This window comes from Apostichopus japonicus, chromosome 9 (genome assembly GCF_037975245.1).
Source record: "Apostichopus japonicus isolate 1M-3 chromosome 9, ASM3797524v1, whole genome shotgun sequence".
Lineage (NCBI taxonomy): Eukaryota > Metazoa > Echinodermata > Holothuroidea > Aspidochirotida > Stichopodidae > Apostichopus > Apostichopus japonicus.
Window position 1 is genome coordinate 32,376,100 of NC_092569.1, and position 11,107 is coordinate 32,387,206.

Genomic DNA, 11,107 nt, shown 5'->3' on the forward strand with positions numbered 1-11,107 from the left:
CACAACAATTTTACTGTCCTCTAAAAATTGTGTTTGACATGTTTGCACTGCAAGACTGCCTTTTTTCAGTTAGAGAGACAGGACTGATTCCGTATATTGTGGAAGGTAGCAAAATGATATTTAAACGCGGCAATGTATTATTCTGACGAATATGTACCATAATTAAATAATACATACTAATATATATATATATATATAAATGATATTTAAATATATTAAATATATTTGTGTATCTTGGGTCACGTACAGGAAAAAAAAACATGGCATTATTGTGAGATACTCATTTAAAAAATCTCTAGCCCACGGAAATATATTATTGTAAGAATGTTAAAACATATTACTTTCATTTCTTCAATACGTAAGACGATGATCATGTTGATTTGAAGTATGTATAAGTTATATATGTTTAAGGTATTGAAAGAACTATTAACTGTATTGACCAGGCCCTAACAACTCGCTGCATTGTCTTAGGTCTTTCAAGTCTTAATAAATACAAAGTTTCTCTACACTTTGATAACAATGGGATATATGACGAAATAGTCCAAACAGTTTCAGTGTTGCTGATGTGAATCAAAGTACATTTAACATAAATAAAGATCGTTACACATTATTTTAATTTTGTTGAAAAACCCATAAGCTTTCAAAAACAATGAAAACAAGAATACAATAAAAAGGGTTCTTTTCTTTCATATTTATTTTCGATAGGTTTCTAAATCTTTTGACAGAGTAAGAGCTTATTAAATATGAATAATGTGAAGTTTACAACATTGGCTTGAGATTTTTCAGTATCATCGAATCTGTGTCGCATAGTTTCTTATGGAACAGTAAGGTTTAGAAATTTGTTAATGGATATCCGCAAAACATATTTAGAGAAGTCTCTACTTTTTTACATGTATACCTCTCCTTTCTAACTATCTCGCGGAAACGGGGCGTAGTTTCATTTCTGTATATTTGATGTTATATTGCCCACCTGGAAGACTGTACCAATAAATGGTCTTGTAAGAGTCATGGCTGTCGAAGTAGAGACCGTTGAGGCGAGAGTAATAACAAGCATTGAACCACCAGCCACCATGATCATAAGATGCACAGTTATAACTACTATGCTTGTCATTATCCCTGTCCCAGGTAGAGAAGGACATGTTTCGATGATAAGCCATGCGGTCAGCATCTATCATGAAGAAAGAAGATAATACATTGTAGTTAGCGAAATCGTCATATTAGTAAATGAGAAACTTACGAAACATTTTCTTGTATCAAAACATACCAGATTTTACGATGAAGCATTCCACAAACTTCATCAAGGTGGATTAAGAAAATCGATATGAGTCATTCTCAAAAGGGAAATAATGATGCAATATTTACACAATATTGGAAACACGTTGTTGCAAAGACTTTGTTTTTAATCCAAGTACAGGTAATTCGTTTATTGTAGTCCGGAACATTTTACTTTTTTTATTTAAATAATTCCATTGTTTCATCTGTACACGTTTTAAATATTTGGCTACTTTCATCGTTTCTCAATTGTAGTAGTAACAGATAAGTCACCGCTTTTCTTATACATATTCTTTATCGGAAAAGACGAGGGAAATGAGTAATTTCCGATTTGTAAAAACTGGTGACTCGAAGCCACTTATTTTATGTGTTTTCCGTTGTTCTAGTTGTTAATTTTTGGCGTTGATTGTATTTAATTATAGTCTTATTTCTCTAGAAGAGAAGATAACACGTCTTACTTCTTGTTAAAAAATCGCATATCTTGTTTATTTTCCTCTTGTTATCAAATGTATATGTATAAATAACAGTGCAAAGTGTGTTGACTTTCATAAAGCAATATTTTAATGTAAAGTACATTAATGGGGCTTTAACGTGTGTTTGTTTGTTGTTGGTTTTTGTCACCGATAGAGTAATTCGTACGTTATTATCTTCCTACATTATCGAAAAACTCAAAGAGCACAAACAACCCTTGCTAGCATTGGTACAGTTGTAAGCTTACATGATGAGGTCACAATCTGTGTATTGCAATCCCCTCTGCTTGCCTTTGCCAACATCCATGGGGATTTTGTTTTTGTGAAGAATATAGGCAAAGGAAAACGTTTACTTATGTTCATGCAAATGGATTTTCCTTCGGATGTACTCTTAAATTTAGCCCTTAATATGGTAGTAAGTTACCCCGTAACAATAACATCGAATAGGAGGAAAGAGTAAGGAGCTCATTTATATTTTTACGTTAGGTTTCGCCTGAGGTTAATACTATTGTAGTTTACATTATCCAATCGAATTTATGATCGCATTTCATTTACTTTATGTTTGCATTAACAAAAAATGGAAAAGAATTACATTTCCCTCATAACACAATAAAAGATACTTTGGGTATAATGAGACTATTAGCATGTAATTGATTTTCACTTCCAAACTACCAATTTAAGCTTTTTAACCTATTTCGAGCAACATTTTTGTTATAAAATGTCTGTCCCATGCGTCAAGTGTTACTATTCTTGTATTAATTCCTTGCAAATATCAAATATACTAACTTGCTGTGCTTTCAGGCTGATAGGTTCCAAGATCTGTCATTCTATATTTACTGATTTCATCGCTGATCCTGAAGAGGTCGTACTTGGCAAAGTAAGAATTACCATTCCTGCTGACCAGGTCGATACGTAGCTCGTAGTCACCCTGGTTAGTCAAGTAGGATAACTTGTCGTTACCGAGCCAGAATTCTCGTTGTAAAAACCCAAAGCCGTCTTTGTAGTCGTCCCAACGTCGATAAAAATCTACAGCACCATCAATTCTACGTTGAAATACCTGTTGGGGGAAAAACATGTATGATTTCAATGATCAAATGTATTTATAATTCCGATGAGTTCAACTCCATAATATTCATATAAAGGCTGATATATATTTAATGTCATTCGAAGATGTATACAGTATACGTACACATGCACATACCTTTCGTAGCCCATAGTTCATTTTCTGGGAGTGACTGAAAAATATTCATTGTTAACAACAATTTCATTGTTTGCCGATGGTTGCAATTCTTCAGCCCAAAATTAATATTGGTTAACGAAGACAAATACTTAGGATTTGACATTCCGTACAATCGCCCCCCCCCCCCCACCCGCCTCGCTCACACCGTAATCACGAAACAAGAATAACACAAATTTAGCCAACTCACCGTCCATCCACCTCCATCTATTGAATTATTACAGTGGACGTTAAAAGGTTCAGGAGCACCGTCGGGCTGAATCATAAAAATACCAGATTCAGTTTGATCATCACATTGTTCGTAGACTTCCTTGCAATCTCTCGGATACTGAGGCTCTTGGTAGTAGAAGTAAGAGGAACCTGTAAGACAGTATTGGGGAACAAAAACCTTTGTCTGACTTTATCAGATAAAAAATAGTGTCCATCACTTTGCACATGAATGAGTATTTTCAGTTGCAGTAATTTCCGAGTTTGTTCCAAATAGTTAAAATAACATCGAAATAGTTGATGTCTTTACGTATCAGGTAACAGTTCTATTCCACGACTTTAGCTAAAATGAAACTCTGTCTTTATATCACTTTACTCTGGTTACATACTATATATATACATAGTATACATACTATATATCGCAAAAGCGATTAGATACCTCTAAGTAAGAACGTATAATTGGGAGAAATATAAAATTATTATCAAGCATCAATAAAACATGCTACGTAAATCTCTAAGAAAAGTGAGGCACCATTTTAACTAGCTTAATTACCTTATGATATAGTTAAGGCTAAAACAATTGGAAATACAAGATATACAATATGAGAAAAACCAAAGACCACCACAACCTCTATCGCCCCTACCCCCCCCAATTCGATCCCTACCCCCCCCCCCCCAATAAAGCTTACTTTCAGAATTTCTTCTTTGTCTACTTTTAATGTTGCTTTCAGCGATGTTCAAATCATTCTGTAAACAAAAATGGAAGAAGTACACATATTTGTTTGAAGACAGGCGAAGAATTGGACATTTTTTTCTAGTTTAAGCTGTTGTAATGATTGCATGTTATGTACATTCTAAACCAACATTGTCCACTATACGTGATCTTACAGTACAACTCATGAAGTCGTAAATATATTGAATCTCTGCTGCAATCATTACTATTTCTTAATAGTTATGACGAATTATAAGGTGCATAGCAATAGCAGAATTATTAAGAACATCAATTTTCGGCGAGTATACAGAAAAAAACGAGCTACATCATATGGGATATAGCTCTATTGCTTTACACAACTGCATAACAATTAAATTATTAGAAACAAAACTGTGGGTGACGAACACAGAGAAGCTGTATGGTTTTCTTACCATTAAATGAGAAGTAAAACAACATATACTAATATATGATAATTAAATAATAAATACGTTGACATGTCGAACGTCTTACTAACAAATTATGCACATAAGCATGGGCGTCAATCCAGGGGGGGACGGGGGGACACGTCCCCCCCACATTTCGATGGATGGTTGAAACAATATCAAATGTCCCCCCCACACATTTGGAAAAAGAGTAGTGTCGTGGCTCTATTTGGTTACGGCTTACACATCTTAGGATTCATATCCTCGAATATCACTCAATGTTGCTGAATGGAGAATTCCACCCAGATCTCGTGAGTTGGTACCCTGAGCTCTCCAACAATCTTAAGCTTAGTCTGCCTTTATTTCGAGGCCAGTTAAATTCGTTGTCGGTTGAAGGGTATGGACAAATATTCAAGTTGATGAATCCAGTGGTACGGGCTATGTTTGGTGAAGTCGAAGCTCTTGCGGTTGCTCCTCGTCTCCTCTGCCAGTTCGACGGAAGCCGAGAGATCTTTTAGTGCTCTGAGGCGTTTGAAGACAAGGCTACGGAGCACCATGACTCAACAGAGGCTGAACCATGTGATCGTGTTCCATATTCAGCGCGCAGGGACGGCGTTAGAGGGGGTGTGTAACGACTTGCCCGATAAATATAACCAAAATTTTTCGCGCGCTTCGCGCGCATCACACATGGTCATGTGCATATCATACAAGCATGCATCGGTTTTAACATCGCATGCAAATAGCACACAATCATTTTCCGTCTTATTACCCTTCCGTATTGGTGATAATTGTTGGGTAATAATAATATCAGTATAACCACTGAAAAACACATTGCAAATTATCAAAAAAGCTATCAGCATATTGCCCGAATTTCACAAAAATATTTGCTTGGGGTGGGGGGGGGGCAATAAGTTTTTGAAATGAGTGCCAGTGGGTACAAATGTATCGCAACAAGTTCGTAACAGAAGTGCAGTCGCGAAGGATTGGGTTTTCTGACTGGCACTGACCGTATCGTTGACGAGTAGCGGGAGGGTGGGGGTACAAAGCAGCAGTTGGAATTTTCTGGCTTCAAAACCGATTTTCAGCCACTACACCCCCCCCCCCAATCATCAGGCCTTAGCTACGTCCCTGAGTACATGGTGGTTACATAGTACGCTCCGACCAGAATTCACCCGATAACCAGATGCAAATCCACCTAGCAACCGAGGTAACTTGCTTCAGGACTCCAACGAATTAACAACCACTGATTTATTTTCATGCCTTCATCACTTTAGCCACCACTCACATGGGACCTATTCTAAGTCTGACGATACATGCGCATGTGTGAGGTCCTGAAAACATAATAAAAGTTGTTTGTCTTGCTATCCTTGTTTTCAAATTTCATGTAAATGTATTCTCGTAGACCTAGCAACCTAGTTTAACATGCTGGCGCCAAATTTGCGCTAAGCTCGCTATACGAACTCGGATATGGGCTGTGCCTTATTAGTTAGTTATTTAAATTATTAAAATGGCGTATGAGGAAATGCACCATTTTGTGGTATGACTCCCAGGACAGAAAGTCGAGAAACTCACATGCAGTCGCGGCGGATAGCTTCCTTCACCTATATGTCCGGGGAAATTTTGGGACATCGTTCCGATAGACCAGAGGTGGGCAACCTGCGGGCCACATGCGGCCCGCCAGTGATTTTTTTTGCGGCCCGTGAGATGTCTCAAGAAAAAGAAAAAAATCAATCTATTTTGCATCATCACCAAAAACGAGCTAGCTGTTTAGAATTTATCTGCACTTATGATGCTGTCAGGTTGATCTATTATCACCATTAATTATCAACAGGACTGTATTGACATTATGGTTTTGTGAATACAGATTAAGTACACACACCTATTGCTTGAACGTCCTCGGAATCAAAGGTTTGAAATCAGCAGCAGGCCGTTGGTTAGGTGCGGCCTTGTCAATCTTTCACTCCTAAAATCTGGCCCATTCATTCAAAAGGTTGCCCACCCCTGCAATGGGCCTATATCTGAGGCCCTGGGGTCAGTGGCGTCGTGCCCATTGGGGCCCGGGGGCACAGGCCCCCCCCCCCGAAAAAAAATCAAAGGTGTCATAAAATTTTGTCATAATTTAAAAAAAAAGTGTTTTCGAAATCGAAAAGTAGACTAAATATTCAATTGCTCTTTGATGGTCGTTGCGGATTTTCCACACACCTCAAAGACGACATATCGGGATTAGTAATGCCATTACCTTTGAATATGTTTGTCCTAAGCTCGCGTTTGATACAGTCTCAATTAACCTGGAAAATAATCACTTCGTTATCGCGCGTTTTACCTTAGGTTTCGCTACTTTCACTTTTTCTGCCCATGTTTTCAAACGGCATGGCTTTTTCTTCACCCAGTCACCACTTCTCACGGGCATGGGCGGCAAGGGCGGCGGAACCGGGGGGCACAGGGGGCACGTGCCCAAACTTTTCCCCAGGTTAAAAATGTGCCCATTTTCTACATAAAAATTGAGGATTCTCAAGTTAGCAAGAGGCCAGGGAACCAGAATGAACACTCGGGAAGGGCCTTTTTCCGGCCATCTGAGGGGTTTGTAAAACCAAAAATTTTCTACTACGCTCTGCGCCAACCGATGGTGGCGCTCCGCTCAGATAGTCGTGCATACAACTTTGCAACTCCTGGCTACGCCTCTGACTCTTAGTGAATTTCTGTGGGTCAAACGCAAAGCTATTTCGAATGAAACAAATTTGTTAAGATATTAACAAGAAATAAACTCTAATTCGGAAGATTCCTACATTAGCAATTAGCATGATTTCGCCTCATTTTGTCTCAAAAGAAAACTTGTTCCTTGTTTCCCAATTTGCACATTGGATATTGCAGTGCTAGTATGCATATTTTCCTTGAGAGGGGGGGAGGGGGGCGTTGATGGAGTGATGTGTGTACAAATAAGATAATACAATAAGAGTTGTAAAGGGTACTAAATATATAAGGCTGCATCAGTCCAATCGAATTGCTGCAAAGTGCCCTTTTATGTCGGTGCCCCCCCCCCCAGATTAAAAGTGCTTCCGCCGCCCTTGATAGGCGGTGATCATGGATCAGCCAACACGAAAATGTTTCGATATCTTAAATGTTGGGCGCTTCTGGGAGACGAGGAATTGGTAAACTTAGGAATAAATGGCGATCACTTCCTTCGAGAATATTTCCCAAAATAAAAAATTGCTGGAAATTTTTATCAATTTTAGGGATGTTGCTTTCTGCCATAATGCACGGGAAGTGCCGTTTCCTGCAATCTGAGGGGTCTGCCAGAAAAAAAATTTTCTTGTACGCTGCGCGCCAACCGATGGTGGCGCTCCGCTTAGATAGAACTTACGGCCGGAATACTCGGATCGATTCCGTCCCCCCCCCCCCCCACGTTTCAAATCGGATTGACGCCCCTGCACATAAGTGTCAGTTCCATATATATTGCTAGAAACAGATGTTTTTTAAAACCATAATTGAATTTAAAGAAATGGTCGAAGGACTGTTGCGGCTTTCAAATCAAGTTCACACCAAACAAACAAAAATCAACTTTTCACTATCACACGAGCTGATACGAAGTTATTCTACCCTTACTAAAAACGGTCAAAAGACAATTACTTTTGTCTAATTAACCCTTTGATCCAACCACAATTAAGAAAGAATTGAAACAACATGCTAACGGATTAATGCAATATCACCTAGTTGACCAATTGACGCAACTTAATTCTGCAAAGCCTAAAATGAGATCAAGAAAACTTTTCCGAGGATTTTACTAGCACAATTAGAAACTGAATGGTAATTTCGCTATAACATCATTATGTAAAAGGGATATATCATGCAGGACGTTGGTTTTATTACACTGCTTTTCATCTACTATAGATGCAAGTCACACTTTGAGAAAATGTTTTATGTGGTAAATGTGTTCTGAATTTGATAAAAAGTTTCGAAAATAATGAAGCAACAGAACTGAGCAATATTTCAAAGAAAAATCATATCTGATTGAGTTATATAAATATATCAATTAACAAAAGGTATAATAATACATTTATAGCTATAAAATTACTAAAATTGAAACTAAATTTTTACTTTATGTTGATGATGATCTTAACAGAGTAGTTTTAGAAACGTTCACGCAAGCTTTTTAATTGTTCAGAAGATATGTGTTTTTCGAAAGTTTTTCAATTTCGTGATCAGTGATATGAAAAAGTCCAACGTCAACAGTAAAATCCTAATCAGGATAGAGCTAACATGTATAAAGCCAAACTCTGAGCGTTAAATGAAAATAAGACATTAGGCAACATATGACACCCGATGTACACAGTGAACATAGTACCTACTGTATATCCTAAAGTTTTGTACCTCATTAAAAACTGGGTGGTTCTATAAATCGGTAGCATGTGCTATTACAGGATTACAGTAAGAACTGGGGATATGTGTAATCCCAACAAGTGCAGTTTAATAAATTTGTCCTTTAATGAATTTTGTTAATGAATTTGTAACCCTTATAGCACATGCTACCGATTACACAGATTTATTTGCACGATCCAGGTTTTACCGTAGTAAAAACCTTTAAGAGTTACAGTACTTACTGTGATCTCTGTGTGAATCGGATAAATATGGACATGCAGAGTTAAAATAGCTTTGAAGTCACTTTGCAGGCGAAGGTTAGGATAAATATAATGTACCTAATGTGAGATTTTTTTTCTTTTAACTTATATTTATCGTTCCTCCATCTTAGTAAATATCAACAAGTGAAAAAGAAGAAACAAAAGAAGTGGTATTATCTAAATTAGAATTTCACTGACTGTTTCTAAATAAGGACATCACAATACTATACATTCAATTTAAATAAAGTGATTATAATCACACAAGAAAGTTCTAAGTCCGTACAAAGTGTGGAAGTAAACGTACAATCAGGTATACTAAATATAACTAGCAATATAAAATATTTCTCAACAAATGAGAATTTGCAAAATATCTCTAGATTTCTGTTGTGCAGTATTTATATCTTATAATTTCTAACTAAGAGTGAATATCACGAAGAGATTGTTTGTATGATGTGAAATTTTAATTACGAATTTTGTTAACAATATGCAGGTTACGGAACGAGCTTCATGATACGTTTAGTGATTTGGGGGTTATTTTACGACATACGGTAATACCAACTTCAAATTGCTCTCCATTTAAAATGACAAGAGGAATAACACTGTAATAAATCTTATCAAATTACTAGTGACTCAGAAATCGTTAGATACAGTATTACGAAAACAAAAGGGTCTAATCGCTTCAAACGAACTATTTGTCGTTTTAACAAATTGATTTGCACTGATCTTCTTGACTTTATTTCCTTTTTTCAAAACAATTGTTATCAACTTAGTTATTTTCAACAACAAAAAATCAGTCATAATTTAATTCACTTTGATAAAAATATGATGAAGCATTTATAATGATGTGAATGGACTAGATTTAGCAAAATCGTTAAACGGGGAATTTCAATAATGCTTTGATTCGAGCGCAAATGTTAAAAATCTGCAGAATTATATGAATGAGCTGAAAATAAGTCAAAGATAATGTCAGGAGAAAGCAAAGAATTATCGCGCAATAATTGAAGCAGAATTTCACATTTACCAAGCCTTGACGACAATGATAAAAACCGTGAAATGTATGTAAACTTACCATCTGTCCAGATGTCTCAGAGAAAACCAACTCTTGTAGAAAAGCACCAAAGATGATCAAACACAGATATGTCAACTTCATTTTTTTTTTTTTGGTGAAAAAATGAGACTTTTAGAATGAAGTGAACCAGAACGAGACTGACAACAGAATGGAGAGATCTCAGTTTAACGCGATATATCTCACGCAACAAGCAAAATATTTGACAAGACTAAGGAGAACGTTAATGTTCTGACATCATCCAAAATTGTTCCTATTTTTGTAGAGAAGGAACTCTGTTATGATGGCTGCTGCAAGCTCCGTAGGTAGGATGTTCAGAAAGTAAATACTTATATTTATACATGCTGTTATTTTGAGGATATGACATACGCGAAGAAAGAAAGCTACTCATTCCTCTTATTTGGATTTGCGTAAGAGTGTGCAATTTGCAACAATGTGCATTTGTCAAAATTTCAACCAAAAAATGAATAAAAGAGACTCCAGAAAATTGCTAATTACATAATTATGTATTGTTTGTCACAATTTACTCATTTACTGAAGAAAAAATCATTGATATTAATTAAGGTCAGCTCACAATAGCTAGTTCATTACATTATAGCAACCGTTATCTCGCCATTAAAATATACGCCTTAACAGAGACTGGTTGTTAACTCACATGCCAGAATGACCAATGAATTTGTTTGTATAGGAGGGAGATGAAATGTTTATCAACAGTAATGACTTTATCGTCGTCATTTGTCTTAATACGATCACATAAACAAAATTTCGTGACATCGTACGAATAACAGAGGCATTGGTGAAAAGAAATGTTCCAGGCATTGTTACGGCGCCCTGAAACACATAAATTACATCGCAGTATAGGAGATAATCTGTTGCGTAGCGGAATGAAGTTGGTAACAACCTGGTGGAAAGTGGAACATGGTTATGAGACAATAAACACTATCATAGCTGTACCCACATCAGTGTCGTATAAGTCACTGTGGATTAATACCTAACATTATTATACTATAATAGACACATTCAAAGATATTTCAAGCACTCGCCATGTTGTCAGCATATTTCCGGTTAGAAAAACTCAGTAATTGCAATTTGTCAGACTAACCTT

The 11,107-nt window shown here is 36.6% G+C and overlaps 1 protein-coding gene across 1 annotated transcript; it reads right to left on the reverse strand.

Moving 5' to 3' along the window:
- Positions 1 to 676: 676 nt before the first annotated feature.
- Positions 677 to 10,153, reverse strand: LOC139973293 (fibrinogen-like protein A). Its single transcript, XM_071979859.1, has 5 exons — positions 10,006 to 10,153; positions 3,876 to 3,933; positions 3,170 to 3,339; positions 2,529 to 2,799; positions 677 to 1,168 (listed from the first exon to the last, which is right to left on the reverse strand). Exons 1-5 carry the CDS (start codon positions 10,084 to 10,086, stop codon positions 912 to 914), a joined length of 837 nt encoding a protein of 278 aa, XP_071835960.1. The 5' UTR covers positions 10,087 to 10,153; the 3' UTR covers positions 677 to 911.
- Positions 10,154 to 11,107: the final 954 nt, after the last annotated feature.

Excerpts from the sequence above, each read along its gene's own strand:
- LOC139973293 (XM_071979859.1), bottom strand. The coding sequence starts at position 10,086 with ATGAAGTTGACATATCTGTGTTTGATCATCTTTGGTGCTTTTCTACAA. Across the intron at positions 3,340-3,875 it reads ACAAAGAAGAAATTCTGAAA|GTTCCTCTTACTTCTACTAC; the intron begins GTAAGCTTTATT and ends ACTGTCTTACAG. Across the intron at positions 2,800-3,169 it reads TAGATGGAGGTGGATGGACG|GTATTTCAACGTAGAATTGA; the intron begins GTGAGTTGGCTA and ends TTCCCCCAACAG.